Source organism: Myxocyprinus asiaticus, chromosome 23 (genome assembly GCF_019703515.2).
Source record: "Myxocyprinus asiaticus isolate MX2 ecotype Aquarium Trade chromosome 23, UBuf_Myxa_2, whole genome shotgun sequence".
Lineage (NCBI taxonomy): Eukaryota > Metazoa > Chordata > Actinopteri > Cypriniformes > Catostomidae > Myxocyprinus > Myxocyprinus asiaticus.
In genome coordinates, this window is record NC_059366.1 from 6,786,313 (window position 1) to 6,805,000 (window position 18,688).

Sequence of the window (18,688 nt, forward strand, 5' to 3'; positions counted from 1 at the left end):
TCTTAAAAAAAAAATAAAAAAATAATATATTATATATATATATATATTACCTTGAATTGCATGACAAAAAATGAATAGAAAAATTTACAATTTTGTAAATGTATGTTTTTTTCAACTTGATTGTTTTTTTTGTTTTTTGGGGGGTTGATTTGTATTAAAATGCACAGATTTCAAATTTTTCTTAAAACTGACTTTGGAAACTTTTTACCAGGCCTTCATCATTTATTTTTGGTACTTCTCAAATGCCTTTTGTGTATAGATTTTACTGTTTTAGCCTCCCAGATCCAGACATAGAATACTATGGAAATCCATTATAAAAATATGAATTATTGCATGTTTAAATCTATGAAAATATAAACAAAGAATAAAATAACAGAAAGCATTTAAATATTTATTTTGTGAAAATGATTATATATTTATATATATATATATATATATATATATATATATATATATATATATATATATACACACACACACACTATAGATCTGACTGTCCCACAGGTGTGGCTTCTTTTCCACCTCACCACAAATTATAATTAAGAATTTGAGAGTGTTTACAAGCAGTTTAATGCCTTTCATTCAGATGAAATCGGTTTCGTTGAGCTGACATAATTTAATTGGATTAAGTAAAATCAATGTACTATAGTAGTTTTAACTCCACTTCATTAGGTTCATCAAACTCAATTTACTAAGGTTTTATTCAATTAATTGTCTTTTGTTGGTCCAACTTAATTTATTTTATTAATCATTAGTATATGATAGATGATTAAATGTAAGGACAGTGAAACTATTGCACTGTCAGTATATTAGCAACTGCTTACAGAGCTAAGCAGTACTCAAATCAAATACAGTATCACTTGATAGTGAAAATCCAACCTCATCCTAAGCACAAGTGCCATTCTTCACCACAAAGGTGACCCCCAAAACAGAAAAGCAGAACATACACTCTTTCTAAATACCAGTAAAACGGAACATTTAACATTAACAGATCTCTTAATTTTCTCATCTTACTCAAAAATGCATAAAATAACGGTACATTTCAACACTTGTTCTCCCTATCCAGTCCCACGCAAAGCATGCTGAGAAAAGGAAATCCCCTGCCCAGTTTTATCAATGTTACAGTAACATGTAGTCCCAACTCAAATGGATTAAGTAAACTTTAGTTTTAAAATGTAAATGGATAGAACACATTAACTTCAAGTTGTGACAAAATGTTCTAGAGTTGTTTTGCTTTAGTTCATTTTAATTAAGTAAACTGAAAAAGCAGTATTATTTATTTATTTATTTATTTATTTTGAGTGCAGTGTACTTGTTTACCAAGTCGACAAAAGTGTCAGTGAAGAGCATGCTTGAGATGAATGTGATGTTGGAAGAAAACAAAGACAATTCAAGGTATATATCACTTGTGAGCAGAATATTTTTACTGAGCATCATTTTCAATCAAGCTGTAATTTTGCAAATTATTAAAAACGTGTGGAAATAGTATTAATATTACATATCAGTGTATATTTAGGAAAAATAAAATGTAAGCTATGAAGGTGGCCATTTATTTTCAAAAACGTTAAAAACTTCATTTCCATCAGATTAATTTCCAACACAGGATTATAATAAACAAAATACAAAATTAGAGATGTGCTGGAAATGACTCTATGCTGGGAATTTTCATGACTTTCAGTGAGTGAGAGAAAAAAAAAAAGACTTTCCTTTTATGCAACTGCATACATGGTTGGACATTGCTAGTTGACAAATAAAAAAAATAAAGGCCTTTGTGACCTTTGATGTCATTTTTGGGGTCATGTCCCACCAATTAAGAAGCACTGTTGTGGTGTGTTGAGGTGCAAGTAAGGACAACTCTCCAGGAGTACATTTATAAGGATAATTTCGCCCAACAAATCCATCACTCGTTTGCCCCACTGATTTCTCATTATTAAGAGTATCCTATTTATTAAAAGAAAAGCCCACTAATGGGGGTGATGTTACATGGAGAGAAAATTATGCAAAGTGAATTTATAATTGCCTTCCCACTACTACCAATTACAGGACTGAATTCAGAATTGCTTTGAAATCCAAATTGGCTCCAGAAGATGCAGATTGTCATTGCGCATCCAGTAATCGGCATGCCAGAATGACAGTTGTGTCACAGATAACAAAGTGCACACTTCGTTTAAAATCTGTCACACACCCGGCTTGGCACAATCATGTCCACTGATACCCTGCTAATTGGGTGTTTCTTCAACTATGGGCACTTTTGACCCTGCAGACTTTCAGTAATGGAACTCCCTTAAAACATGCATTTCACACTCTCACTAGTGCATTTAATTTGTCTACTAACAATGTCCAGCAGTGTGGGGGGATTTTCTCCCCTTTTCTCCCCAATTTGGAATGCTCAATTCCCAAAGCGCTCTAAATCCTCGTGGTGGCATTGTGACTCGCCTATATCCGGGTGGCGGAGGATGAATCTCAGTTGCCGCCACGTATGAGACCGTCAGTCCATGCATCTTATCATGTGGCTTGTTGAGTGCATTACCGTGGAGAACTAGCACGTGTGTAGGCTGCATGCTATTCTCCGTGGAATCCACGCACAACTCACCACGCGCCCCACCGAGAGTGACCACATTATAGCGACCGCGAGGAGGTTACCCCAACGTGCCTCTACCCACCCTAGCAACCGGGCCAATTGATTGCTTAGGAAGCCTGACTGGAGTCACTCAGCACGCCCTGGATTCGAGCTTGCGACTCCAGGTGTGGTAGTCAGTGTCTTTACTTGCTGAGCTACCCAGGCCCCTAAAGTTATGTATTTTTAACCAACAAATGTCATTTACGCCACATCACGAATTATGTTTTTAGCTTGATTCTAAGCTGGAGATGACATTTAAATATGTTTGGAATACAATGAGGCTGAATTCATAGCTAGCATTTTCTCTAGCCTAATACTGTACACACAATTAAATAAAGTAGATTGTTGGTTGTATAGTGGAAATGATGCCACGAACTGAGGAACAATTTTAATTTGTGTAAAAATACAATTAATATTCAATATTTAATAAATAAAAATAAAAATAAAAATATTCACACAATAAATATTTAGATAATTATCGGTTATCATAGTTTAAAAAATGTCCCCATCAAGGGATAGTTCACCCAAAAATTCTCTCATCATTTACTCACCCTCATGCCATCCCAGATGTGTATGACTTTCTTTCTTCTGCTGAACACAAATGAAAATTTTTAGAAGAATATTTCAGCTCTGTAGGTCCATACACAACATGATCACACGGGAAGTCGGCATGCTGTTTCCGAAAGTTCCGGTACCCAAGGATCGGCTATTAACTATTTGAAATGATTTACCTCAATACCTTCATATTAATGTCCGTTGCTATGCTACAGTGTTTTAGAAAACACTAAATCAAGGCTCAGTTTTCAGTGTGGTATTGATGTACAGCAGGATTACAAAAAAAGTATATAATTTAATTTTCCAAAATGTGTTGTGTATTTTAATGATATAATAATTGATTAAAACTTATGATCTATTGATGGCTTGTCTGTTTATTGGGTTGCAGCATGGTTGCAGAAAGGTTGTGGGGAATTATGAGGTTAAGAAACATCGGGGGAACACGAGGGAAACAATCATGTAAAACCTAAAATAAACATTTTGATGAAAGAAATAAAATAAAAAGAAACTTTCCTGGACAGCCAAAAAAGTATATTAAAGATCTTTAGTGGGAACATTCTGGGAACCAGTTGGGATAATTTTATAATGGATTTTCATATTTTTGGATTGAAAGTCTGGGTCAAAAACAGACTCAATGAAAGGCATATAAAAAGTGGCAAAAAAAAATGTTTTGATGCTCCACACAAGGTCGATTCTTCGAGGCTTTATTGTATTCAATGAGGTGTTGACACATAACTGAAGTTCATTACTCAACAGGTTTTGCAGACTGTATAAACAGATTGTGATTTGCACTTGTACACACTTCACCTCTGCCCTCTCCCAACAGTGAAGAAGGCCATCGAGTTGAAATCCAGAGGGGTGAAAATGCTTCCGAACAAGGATACAAGCCACAAAAACGCAGTCTGTAAGTACACTTCTAACACAGGCCCCTACTTCCATTTATACACTTTAAAGTGCAGCTAACATAAAGAAAGAGAATGAGCCAGGTTAAGTAAGCAAAACAGACATGATAAGCTGCTTCAGTGAGGTGCCATGCAGTAGAGGACCTAAAAAGAGAACAAATAGCTCAGGTAAAACAGAATTCATCCAAAAATACAATGTATACATTGTGTATGTGTATTTGACAAATCAGTTGTTGTTTTGTAGAGCTTATATGCTCCCATAAACTCCCAGCGAAGTACAGTGTCCAGACATATATACATTTATTTGTATATATTGTATATTGTATAGTATGTATGTATTACTGTATATTTGTTTTGCTACTCAAGACGAGTTACATAAACAGTCGTGGCTCTCTGGGACTTGTTAATCTGGGATCTCGTCTGCAAAGCCATCTTCACTCACTAAGGTTCTTGGCATATTCACAGGCCTTTGCTTGTTGTCATTATGCATTTATAAAGATGCCCTTGATGATTTTCTTAATAGGATGGAGGAAGCAACAGCACATTATACTGTATGGATGATTGTGCCCGTTCTGCGCTTCATCAAGCGTGTTCTGTGGCAATTAACATTACAAAAGCAGCTGACTCGGTGAAGTACACCACTTCAGCTGGGCTTCTGTAAAATGTACACACTGATGACAGTAGCTTGTTTATAGATACTCAGCCAATCATTACATACAAACATGAGAGAGGTCACCGGAGGTTTTCCTGACAAATGGCCCAATTGACTTACAAGGTGGCTGAGGGCACCGTTTTGTTAAAACAAGTCATGCAGCTCTTTACTGTATGCATCAAAGAAACCTGCAGGAAAACGGCTAGTATTTTCAATGATAACATGCAATATAGAAAACTTATAGGATGAGATACTGTATACAGTATATAACAAAAAAGTCAAAATGAAATCTCTTCATGCACTTTTCTGGTCTCATAATGCACGATTTATCAGTGCAGATTATTTCCCAAAAATATATATTTGGTTTTGTAATCTTTCAGCAAAATTTTACAAATTGATCCACCTCTACAGCATTCCTTTTTGACTGACATCACAAATGCCTCTTTCTTTTAAACCCCTCCAACCTCCTGTCTCATTTTTGGCATGCAATGCCCATTTTTCATGATCCAATCAATTCCCAATGGATATATTTATTTTTATGGTATATCTGGATTCACTTGGGAATATGTCACATTATGGAGCTAAGATGGGTAGCAAAAGGCGTTTCATTTAGACCTTTGTATATAGTATTAATGATATTGCAATTATGTACTAATAGTTGCTGTAAGCAATTTAATTTAATTTTGTATTTTATTTTTATTTTTAAAATACAAAAAAAATGCCCCTGCTACCTGACAGATATCACTGAAACTGGTGTCCTGAAATATCATTCCTGTCTTTGTGACAAGTTGACAACCTTAGCCTCTGTTAACAGCAAAAATAGTATCTTAGGGATGCTGTTGTTCAACCAATTGGAAGGCTTTTGAGCGGTCTGATTTGCTGACATGTCCATGAAGGATGGGATTTTGAAAAGGGGGATAAGCGGTCCAATAAAGTACAACAGTTTCCAGAAAACTTGGTTCCAGACCAGTCAGATCTGAGATAAATCACAACATTACAAGATTTGATTAAAAACAAAACAATACTTTTAAAATCAGAGGGTGGGGGGGGGGGGGGGGGAGATAACACAAAGGTATAATAAGACTGTTGAATGACATGTATGGCACATTATAAAAGTTTTGACAAAAAGACATGAATCGTAAATATAAAGTTCAGTATATTTGAAACATATTTCTAAATATTCAAATATACAAGTAGATTAATTTGGGAGTGGGCGATTCCTGTTTCCAAGGTAACCATAACTTCTCTGATTGGTGGATATGTCTTCAGGATTGTGGGTAGTGTAGTACTTTGCTGGGAATTTGGCTATTAAACTCATTTTTATTTATTTATATATTTTTATTTTTTATGAAGTTGAAGGGACTTCAAGGGAAGCATACTGTATATCATCACATAATAACCTTGTAGCTCATTGATCATCCGTCTTGGAAGTTTTATGTTATTGCTAAAAATCAATTTCTCTATAAAACAAAAAATGAATGATTTTTGGGACCTTACACTTGTGCTCTTTATTCAGTGGCTTAGTCTTGTCAAGTCTGGTGGAAGTTAACGAAACAGCTAAGATCACTTATGTCACCTTAAAGAAGAACTCTTAGATCTTTAATTGAGAAGGATGTATACTTGACATTTATGTATTAAACATTTACATGTGCATTATACAAAAGTCTTTAGCACATATTGAGGTGATCACAGGGCAGTAAAGGAGGGGAAAATAAATAACCAAGTAAAAAAAGATCAGAAAAAACGGACACCCCCTTTGATCAGACCAAATAACTCTAGAGACTGATATCAACAATCAGGGGAGATTGCATTTGAAGAGCACATCAAACAGAGGGACATGCCAGGTGATCAAAAGACCTCACTCCTCTAGTAGCAAGCACACACACACACACACACACACACACACGCACACACACACACACACACACTGGTAAAGAGCCACTGACCTTGCTCATGATCCCAGTGTTTTTGTGTTGGTCAGGGCTGTTGACTTTATTTAAAGTGGTTTGAGTTGATGTGAATGTTCTGCTTGTTAATTAATTATGTGTCACCTATCGAACTAGTCTTGCGTAGCCAAACTTTTAACTATCTGCATAAAATCTGGTCTAGTTTGCAGCTTGTTCTGGCCAGGAACCACCATTTAAACAGGAGGAAGCCATCTGACAGACTTGCAAAGCGACCAATCATGTGTCATTTTGTTAGTTTATAGTTTATACCACAATAACAGACTAGTGTAAAAAAAAAAAAAAAAACCTTAAGAATAAAAAACATTTTTTTTTAATTTTTTTTTTAACTACTTCTCGCCTTTTTTTCAACAATTTTGCATGTATCATCACAATATGAGCCAATTAATTTTTTGGCCGTATCTTCTGAATGACTTGATGAATCAAAATTCTTTTGATGACTTTTTGGCCCCATTTGCACCTTGTATTAACATGTGTTTTCAGTGGTCGGATCGCCATCGGACAGTACTTGACCACATTAAATGACAGGTGTATATGCACCTAAGACGCATTCTGATCGGATCTTGATCAGATCACTGAAACTACATTCAGAGGTGGTCAGGGACGGATTTTGACCACATTCACAGAAGATGTAAAAACAAATGTGTTCTTGTTATCCAGATACAACTATTAGTAATTAATTATGACAAGTTTACTCTATACATCCATTGTTAAAGTCTGTGCAGCGGGTTGTTGCCTTTTTTGTTAATATTGCCATCACAATATGAAAAACACAACAGACACTGCTGCCTTGCAATCTTGTCACCCGAACAGCAAACAAAATCCCATGAATGATTCCATTGGAAAATATGTCTTTCTCCTGTTTTCAAATCACTACATGGCTCGCGTGATGCTCACGTGAAACCAGGCTTCACTCTTTCACTATTTAGCACTTGCAAAGCACCGAACACGAGATGGATATCATTAAATTTACTTTGATGACCCAAAATTTAGCTTTGGGGGCTGACAAAAATGTTTAATGAAGGAAAAAAAAAAAACCTAACTGTCAAAAGACATGGAATGCATTTTAATTATCCATCAGTGTTTAAAAATGCTAAAAGACCAAAAAAGAATGTCATTTTAAAGATTGAGAACATTATTACATTTTGATATATCTATATATTTAAAGGTCATACTGGACATTAATCAATAAAAGTGATGCGCATATAAACAAGGTCATTGCTTCACCAGAAGTGGGGTCATTCGTGAACTCTCCTGATGTGATTTTGGCCAGTAAATGAACTCGGAGCGATGTCAGAAAGTGGAATTGTGAGAACATAAACTCAGTCTGGCTTTGTAGAAACACGAGATAAGGGAGAGAGGAACATGGGACATGCTTTGACCTTTCTCTGCTTTATATGGGAAATCGCCTTGAGCTCACCATCCCTAAATCCCCTGTCAGCTCTGCAGGAATAGAAATTTCACCTGTAAATGTAATCTATACTGGCACAGTGATGAATATTGCACAGTCTGGGGTGTATTGAATGGGAACATGCCGTCTTTGACCGGTCTGCAGGTTATTTATTTATTTATTTTTTCAGTTCTTTGCTTTTATTGTCAGGTAGGTTTTATAGTGTTTATATGCTCATTGGCACCAAAACGTATTTAGACACTTAAGCCACACTATAAAAAATATATGAATGTCACTACATTAGAAAACAATATATAAAACAAAGTGCCATTTATTGGAAAGAAAAGCATACTTCCCTCTGGGGAAAAAAAGGGGGGCTTAAACCAGCCTAAGCTAACACAATCAGTAGTATAAAATAATATACAGTATTCATGAATTAACATCAAACAACATTAATAAATGCTGTAAAAAATATTGATCATTGTCGGTTTACGATAACTTTTTGCATCTGGGTCCTGATCACCCTGGGGGGTTTATTGTGTCGTAATGAATGTCTGACTGTACATTATCTATTACATATTGTTCGTCATAACAGGCGATATTTTTCCAATCGTCTACTGTCCAGTTTTGGTGAGCCTGTGCAAACTACAGCCTGAGTTACTGCTCTAAGCTGACAGTAATGGTACCCGGAGGGGTCTTCTGCTGCTGTAGCCCATCCGCCTCAATGTTCAACGTGTTGTATGTTCAGAAATGCTTTTCTGCAAAGCACTATTGTAACGTGGTTATTTGGGTTACTGTCACCTTCCTGTCAGTTCGAACCAGTCTGGCCATTCTACGGTGACCTCTGTCATTAACGAGCTGTTTTCGCCCACAGAACTGCCACTTGCTGGATGTTTTTTTTTTTGTTGTTTTTTTTTTTTGTTTTGTTTTTTGGCACAATTCTCTATACACTCTAGAGACTGTTGTGCATGAAAATCCCAGGAGATCAGCAGTTACAGAAATACTCAAACCAGCCCATCTTGCACCAACAATCATGGCATAGTCCAAATCACTGAGATCACATTTCTTCCCCATTCTGATGGTTGATCTGAGCATTAACTGAAGCTCCTGACCCGCATCTGCCTGACTTTATGCACTGCACTGCTGCCACACAATTAGCTGATTAGACAATCACATGAATAAGTAGGTGTACAGGTGTACCTAATAAATGTATATTAATCATCAACATAAATTAGGCACTACAACAAATATCAGCAGATATATATATATATATAATTGTATTTAAATTAACAGAAATTATGCACTACAACAAATACTACCAAGATGACAGTATAAATAACTTCTTTTATAATAATTTTAAATAGCACCTTTTTTGTGTCTCAGTAATTGGAATGATTTTATTTATTTATTTTGCATTAAGGTAATGACACTTTTAGGGGGAAATGTGCTTAAGAGTCATGAAAATAATGCCACGATACAAAAATAAACAAATCAGGCTTCATTCTCTTTAAACAAAATATAATATATCATAATGTATAATTTCTTAATTTAAAGGAATAAATAGTATAAAACACACACACACACACACAGAAAGAAGCATCAGTTGACTAATACGCTTAATGGGTATCATTTATGTCCTCATCTTTCTTTTCTCTTGTGTTTTCTCTCTGTCTTTCATGCAGTAAGCCAAGGAGGGATGGCAGCGAATATTTGTCCAGATCCTGGGATTCCTGAAAATGGCAAAAGAACTGGCTCGAGCTTCCAGTATGTCTTCTCTTTGTTCCCTTATCTGCTGCGCTTGTCCTGTTTAACGGTATAACATGTTTTAATCAGACTTGGACCTGCTGTTTGACACGTCTGTCTGAACTCCCACACAGATAGGCTGACACCGATAGACCTTTGGTCACTGCCACTAAGTGGGTTTTTAATGTCCCTTAAAAGAAGAACCAAGATCCATTACATGTTCTGCATTTAATGGGATATAGTGCAACATTGACCACCCACTTTTTCAGTGTCCTTGGTTCTGGAAGAAATGTTTCCTTTCATTTTCACCATAGGCATTTCAAAATATTTTTCAATAATGAGTTCTAAGTCATGAGCCAAACCAACCAGATAATATATATATAATTAATATAATTAGTTAAAATAAGTTAATATAATTTATGAGCAATGTCCTACTATCAAATATCAAATCAAATAAAAAAATAAAAATAAAAAATAAAATATATATATATATATATATATATATATATATATATATATATATATATATATATATATATATATATATAAACAAGTGGTAACCTGTGATTGTTACCTTACATCAAAATTATTATTATTATATTTTTTTTTTTTTACCTAACATAGTCAGGTTGATTTTGCCATATTAAATCATATTTTTGACTAAATAAAACCTGTTTATTAAGATGTTAACACATGAAGAACATTTTTTAGGTTTCTCTACGTCACTTATTATAACAGCAACAGCTAGCACTCCACACAACATTCAAAAATATAACATTCCAGCACCGGATTGCCACTTATTAAAACACACACAAACTAAATGGAAACTCCTGCTTGAGAACTGGAGATGTTTCTTCTGCATTAGACACTTACCTGATGAAAGCTATTTCTAAAAGGGAAAAGGATAAAATTGGCTTAGGCAAAAAGAGGCAGAGCCATGTCCCAACCTTCCCAACATAATGCATATGCCAGCATTTAATTACATCAGTAATTACACTGTTAACCCGAACCCTAAACCTACCCTTAAACCTTATCCTACCCCTAAAGCTACCCGGTAGCAGCAAATGTGAATCTTGCGAGAGTTTCACAGAACAACACACATTGTATAGAATGCTTGATTTTTATTTATTTTTTTCTCCCAATTTGGAATGCCCACTTCCCAATGTGCTTTTTTAAGTCCTCGTGGTCGCGTGGTGGCGGAGGACGAATCCCAGTTGCCTCCCCGTCTGAGATCGTCAACCCACGCATCTTATCACGTGGCTTGTTGAGCACATTGCAACGGAGACATAGCGCATGTGGAGGCTTCACACCATCCACCGCGGCAAACACACTCAACTCACCACACGCCCCACCGAGAACGAACCACATTATAGTGATCACGAAGAGGTTACCCCATGAGACTCTACCCTCCCTAGCAACCGGGCCAATTTGGTTGCTTAGGAGACCTGGCTGGAGTCACTCAGCATGCCCTGGGATTCGAACTATCAAGCTAGCAAACTCCAGGGGTGGTAGCCAGCGTCTTTTCCACTGAGCTACCCAGGCCCGAATGCTTGATTTTTAATGGAAGTGTGTCAATGATGTGACATTCGTTTTTGTTTTTTTTTTTTTTTTTTGGATCAAAGTTATACAAAAATGCATTAAAATTGTAATTCACACAAAACAATTACTTGGATACACCACTAGGATAAACATGTTTTTAATTTCTGAGTACAAAGTAAAAAAAAATTTTTTTTTTTTTTCAGGTGGTTAAAGTCAAGTGGAGTAACCAATCCACACCAATTAGCACACATGAAAACAAATATTTGATTTCTACGAACTTAATACATGGGTTTTAAACTCGATTTTAAATAGATTTCTCATTTGTATCATCTTGGACAACCTAATTTATCGACTAGTGGCATCTCACGCTTATTATTTCTGGTGGGGCACAAACAATCACTTTTCCAACCTAACATGATGCCACACACAAACATATGATGGCATGACTCATGTAGCTGGCTGATCGGTGATGGTTATTTGTTTCGCTAACTTCCGCAGGGTCGGAGCCAGCATCCAGTTTTCCTGCGACGACAGCTACGTACTGCAGGGATCAAAGAGCATCACATGTCAGCGAGTGACTGAGACGCTGGCAGCCTGGAGTGACCACAGGCCTATCTGTCGCAGTAAGTGTGAATATGGGTCTCGTTTCCCCCATGCAGACACTTACTGTAGGGATGTTGTCAGATCCGGTTACGTGAGATGTGTGCCACATAGCAGTGGGGAGTAATGCCACATATTTCATGCCCCAAGGATTTAACAATTTTATTTTTTTTAAATTAAAAATGTTCCAAAACCTAGTCAGCTGTCTACATAGGTAACATTTTAAGACCTCATAGGCACACTCCCAATGTGAAGCCTGATCCAGCTTCTAAGAGACCATCTTTTGGCCATATTAACCAAAACGAATATAAAATAGCAGATAAAGTGAGAGAAATGCGTATCTTATTAAATATTACCCATTATTTGTGTATGCTTTGTACTGCTATGCTATTTGCAGTGTTGTGTATATATATATATATATATATATATATATATATATATATATATATATATATATATATATATATATATATAATATAGCATATTTTTACATGCTAATGTAAAACTCAATAGGTTTTGGAACAGATCCAGTGTGTATATAAATCACTGCTGCACCAGTCGTTTTAGATATGAACCTATTTTTTTTTTCTGGAATAGAAGCTGTCCAAGCAGTCATGAACTAAGTTTATTTACTAAAACTCACATTAAGTTCTGCACTTTTGAAAGAACCTGTCAGCTTTCAGGCAAAGCCTGCCACCTTAAATTTAAATTAGTACATTTTGTGCACATCCTTTTCATACTAAGTAAATTAATGAGGAATGATGTTTGCTTTAATTAGGTACTACCATTTTTTAGTGCCATTCACTAGAGCCTGTCCTCATTTCTGAAACCCCTTACCTAGAGAGATGGCTCATTTAAATGCAAAATATTCAGTTTAATTAAAGATAAACTTTTTATAGCTTTTGCAAACACTCCTTTTCATTATACTGCCATAAACCTGATAAGTAATGATAGCGACATGAACATTCAGTTTGTAGGTATGTACATTTTAGCTCTCATAATGGTTTAATTTTATCAGAATCAGTGGCTATTGCTTTAAGACTACACAGGCAACACAGCTTCCCTTAAAAATTCTTAAAGGGATAGTTCACCCAAAAATGAAAATTCTCTCATCATTTATTCACAGTCATGCCATCCCAGATGTGTATGACTTTCTTCTGCTGAACACAAACAAAGATTTTTTAGAAGAGTATTTCAGCTCTGTATGTCCTCACAATACAAGTGAGTGGTGATCAGACATTTGTAGCTCCAAAAATCACATAAAGGAAGCATAAAAGTAATCCATATGACTCCAGTGTTTAAATCCATGTCTTCAGAAGTGATATAATAGGTGTGAGTGAGAAACAGATGAATATTTAAGTCTTTTTTTACTCTAAATTTCCACTTTCACTTTCATCTGTGAAAGTTAAACTAAACAGGCATCACATGTGACTTTCAGATTTTAAAGCGAATGTGAAAGTGGAGATTTAGAGTAAAAAACAAAACAAAACTTTTTGATCTGTTTCTCACCCACACCTATCATATCACTTCTGAATACATGGATTTAACCACTGGAGTCTTATGGAATACTTCTACAGTATGTTTCCTTTATGTGCTTTTTGGAACTATAAATGTCTGGTCACCATTCACTTGCATTGTATGGACCTACAGAGCTTAAATATTCTTCTAAAAATCTTCATTTGTGTTCAGCAGAAGAAAGAAAGTCATACACATCTGGAATGGCATGAGGGTGAGGAAATTATGAGATAATTTTCATTTTTGGGTGAACTATTCCCTTTAAGAAAAGCAGCAATTATGATTTTAATATATGTACAAATAGTGTATATACATTACATGTCACTCTTTGTGCATTTCAATATTTTAGTGTTTAAGAGGTAAAATATAACTATTGCAGTGTTCGTTCAAGTAACTCAGTCCACTTTTTTTTCTATACGAATGCCCATAGTGGGCGCATGACCCATAGAGTGCTCCTGAAGCCGTGCTTCAATGGGAGTCTATAGAAGATACCTACGTATATCTTTCAAATTAGTGGGGCAAAAGGTCGATGCTGAATGGACGAAAGACTCTAAACATACATTGTGGGTCCCCGCCTGGACTCCGTGCTTCTCTGGGAGTCTACAGGACCCTCATGAGAGCTTTAGCATCTGATTGCCTATTGAACATCGGGCTTTTAATCAATGTATTTTTGCCCCACCTAAAAGCTCTGTCTTCTCTATATGATGATTGGTTGACCTCTACTGGGTGGGACTTTGCAGCAAGTGGGCAGTTATTGAAATGCTGATTTACTTGATTGACAGCATATGAAATGTATAAGCACCAATGTCCAGTGTTTGGCAGATCAGAGATACACGTGCAGTTATTTGCATACACATTTATTTATGTTGCCAATTCTGTTTGCAAAAAAAAAAAAAAAAAAAAAAAAAGGTTGACCTTTAATTATTTTCATTTAGAAATTTCCGTTTAAACAGCTTCATGAGCAACATTGCAGGCACTAAAAGCAATAGTCTGTTCTTGTCCACTTATGAAAAACACCAGTCGCAACTGATCAGAATTATGATCCTCTATGAAATCATAAAATATGGAATTTGATCACCATTAACTTATCATAAACTTTTTGATCACTATTAACTTATCATAATTATTTTTCTAGGGCTAAAAGTTAACACATCATTAATGTGTCATTAAGCCTATTCTTTTTTTTTTTTTTTGTTCTTTTTTTTTTATTCTTGTTTTACCTTTATTTTAGAAGTTCAGTTTCATTATTAAACACTTGTATTGAGATTGCATTTGTTTGCATTCATCGTGTGTTTTGATACAGTTTAAGAAACATTGAATCTAGTGTTTTTAATTCAAATGATTTATATATATATATATAAAATTATTATTATTATTATTTATTTTTTCAATTCACTCTGAAACTATGTTAGATGACATGATCTCTGAACATCTATTTAACTTATCACTTATGCAGCCAAAATACAGATGTAGAAGAAATTTATAGCAATGCATTTATTTGTGTAATTTGAGAAGCACTTGTCTTCCCTGTGTGGGTGACCCCTGGAAAAACACATCATTTGGTTAAATAAAATGCCCATTATTTATGTTTGTTTAAACCCCTTTTAATTCCATTTTTCTTTTTTTTCTTTTTTTTTTTTATTAATAGCAAGAAAGTGAAGGAAAATAATATGTCATATGGCAACACTGTACCACAGATCAATATACAGTATATCCTGTATGTACATATATTGTATTGCAAGTGTAGTTCACATAAATGACTGAAATTATACTTTTTTTTTTTTTTTCTGCTTGTGTTTCATATAAATCCATTGCTCTTATTGCAGTGATATAAGATCTGTGAAATGCAACAAGGTGGAGGTGATTCATCCATCTGCTTCATAACAAGAGCAAAGCATGTCCAATCCTTCTCCAGATTTATTTTTGGCATCCAGAAATCTGATCTCAGCGGTAATGTTCAGGTTAAGATGAGACCTAAAGTGTCGCATTTGTGAAAGGCACAGAGGACACAGGTCTCTAAATGACATTAATCAAAATGAAATAAGGCAGTGTGTCACAGGCGCAGATAGAGCAGTAACCATGTTTGGCAATTTCTTTGCACAATTCTCGAAAATCGCTGATTGATCTAGACAGTTTTTTGTTTCAGCAGTGCCAAGCAGCCTTTTTAAAGACAAGCCATAAATGCTTCTTTTTCTTCTTTCGAGGATACGTTAAGGGGCTGATGGTATAAAACAGGAAGTTAAAGACCCTTTAGCCTTGTGATTTATTAATACCCAGTGGGCTTTTTTCTGCTCTTCTTCAAGTGAAACTTGTGAGATTTTTTTGAGTTAATTATAGAACATAATCCAGACCTGTAAATGAAAGGGAAGCTCAATTGGACTGTCGTTTTTATCAGAGACTGCCACTTTGATAATTAAGTGCCGCTTACAACATCAATTTGCAAACCCATTTTTTTCTTTTCTTCCATTGTACACAAAAAGTTATGTTCCTATTACAGTCAAGGTTAGGTTTCTTGTTACTGTAAGAAGTTAGACTTTGTGCTTAGGTTGAGGTTTGGGTTTGTGGTTAAACGTTTTACTATTTATTTATTCTATGGGAATAACAATTTTATGTTTTTGTACAAGCCAACTCATAGGATTTCTTATGATTTCACCATCTCACACTAACTACTATGTCTTGTCATTAGAGCAGGTTGGTGAAGCATATTTTAAAAAAGCACAAAAAAGTCAGCTTTCAATTACTATCAAATAAAGTTGAATTTTAATCTAGCCAGAATTGGGACCTTTTGAGTGGAATGCTTGTTGTTATTATAGTTGAGTAATAGAGACAAACAAACTTAAGATACTTAAGATTCACATAATTGCATTTATTCGTTTAGCAGACGCTTTTATCCAAAGCTAATTATCAGTGTATCAGTGCCTATGGCATTCTAAAGATGTTCTATAAAGTCTAAATTTATGGGCATTTAACATGTATTTATTTATTTATTTATTCAAACAAATGTTTTATTACAATGCTTATTTTAGTTTATTTTATTTGGCATTGATTTGATTTGAATGACACACATAACCAGACTGATCTTACAGTAAAATCAAAAACAGTTAATTAACTTTTATCTAGCTAAAATCAGTCTGTGCTTAACAAAATGTGAAACACTGCCCCTAGTGGCCAAAGCGATAAGTGTCGTTGGGCGTGTGGGCACGTGTGAGCTCCATTTTCTGGGTGTAATGTCCACAGAGGGGCGCCAAAAACAGGTTGTAAAGAGAGTTGTTATTTTAGCTGTACAGGCAGTAACAGAGTGAAGAAGAATGTTTATTTAATAAACTGAACACCTCAACCCAATCCTAATCCTAACCGTCAGTGGAGTGGTGGTGGCATAGTGGGCTAAAGCAAATAACTGGTAAGCAGAATGTTGCTGGTTCGATCCCCACAGCCACCACCATTGTGTCCTTGAGCAAGGCACTTAACTCCAGGTTGCTCCAGGGGGATTGTCCCTGTAATAAGTGCACTGTAAGTCACTTTGGATAAAAGCGTCTGCCAAATGCATAAATGTAAATGTAAAAAGGTAATGTAAATGGAGTGTGGAGTAAAAATGTAATGTTAGAGGGGAAAATGCCACCTCCAAATCACAGTTGTCACTGATTATGCGAACACGATTACATCCTGGTTTCAACATGGGATCTGAACCCAGGTCTCAGATGATCTTGATGCAATGCACTTGGTCCTGCCACTGGGGAAGGTAAACATGCTGGAGCCGATGCAAACATGTGTGATAGGAGATGCTGCTTCTCAGTGAGTCGGCATAATGTGGCTGATCCAAGGGTACCAGAAGTATCTGAAACAGCATGCCAACTTCCTGTGTAATCATGTTTACTCTAACCACCCCCCACACACACACACCCACATACTCAAAATGCTCAAGCGTCCTGTATTCGCCTGGCGAAAAGTTGGCTACCCTAGCAGTCCGGAACTTCTGTTAAGCCCAAATGGATGTTAATATCAGGTGTAAAGTCTCTTTATCTAGCAAACATTAATTCTGAAAACTAGAACAAGAGCTAGACATTAAATTCCTACTCCTGTTTTGTGGTTGATGTTTCAAGGAAGATTGCATCTGTAGTCAGTGTTTGGTTTTGAATAAATGGCTATTTTGAACCCATTTTTACATAGTGGTTCTGAGAAGCGAAGAAGCCAGTGAATTCCCTGTTTGAGAATATCTGCCATGTAATCTCTTCATATCTCCACCTATCCAAATCTTCCTCAGTGCCCTGTAGAGAAGATGATGAGGCCACAGTCACAGAGCGGGCCTGCTCTTTAAAGTGTCCAAGAAAATCCCTGACTAAACACTAGGGAGAAGCAGTTAATACCCTGCACAGAATAGGGCTAAAAAAAAAAAAAAAAAAAAAAAAAAAGAAAAAAAACCCTGACTCTGTCAATGATTGAGTCAAGTTATTCTGAGGCATGACCTTAAATAGATTAGCTCATGTTGTGAGCGCTCCATGTTTTCAAAGAAAGTGTTTTACCGTGGGGTATGGTGGAAAAATAAGCTCTATTCCAAAACCTTGTGAGCTGCCTACCTAGACGGCATTAAGGCATTCCAGAAAGGTAGATACCTCGTTTTGGCCAAATTATACAACAGCATTACCTGTATCCTTTGCAGAAAAGGCAATCCTGGAGTGTGTTTTGACAAGCTGAGTGAAAAAATCAATTCAAGATGGTGGGTGAAGTGAGAAAAATGTTGATTAGCGTATAAATAGTTATAATTCACTCAATAATGAAAAGTAACATTGAAGAAACAGTTCATTGTAATTAAACATTGACACCAATATGTGAGTGTGCTATGTATTTTAATGCTTACTAGAGTTTCAAGTTGTTAGCATAGCAACATGCTAGTGCCAAATTCTATTACAAACAATAACTCTCTGGTGTGCTTCATGTGAGAAGTGCTATTTGTATAATGGATGATTTACTGCCTGCTTAGAGCATTCTAATTCAGTCACTGAAGAGAATTTGGTTTAAAATGCTACCTTGGAAGAAAGCATAAATAGAGTCTTGCGTTAGCATGTTGTTAAGCTAACATAAGCTAACACCACAGCACTCTAATAAGCATAACAATACACAGCACACACACATATTGGGTAATACAGCCCATGTATAATTAGATCAATAATACCTTTTGATGTAGAGCGCAACAGTCTGGTTCTGGAAGTA

At 35.7% G+C, this 18,688-nt stretch overlaps 1 protein-coding gene across 1 annotated transcript in view; it reads left to right on the forward strand.

Moving 5' to 3' along the window:
- The window catches only part of LOC127414313 (CUB and sushi domain-containing protein 1-like), a 520,597-nt gene that overhangs the window by 203,803 nt on the left and 298,106 nt on the right, over positions 1-18,688 (forward strand). Inside the window, exons 7-9 of the mRNA XM_051652256.1 lie at positions 4,002-4,079; positions 9,766-9,847; positions 11,864-11,988. Coding sequence (XP_051508216.1) covers positions 4,002-4,079; positions 9,766-9,847; positions 11,864-11,988 — 285 coding nt within the window. The remainder of the gene's footprint in view (positions 1-4,001; positions 4,080-9,765; positions 9,848-11,863; positions 11,989-18,688) is intronic.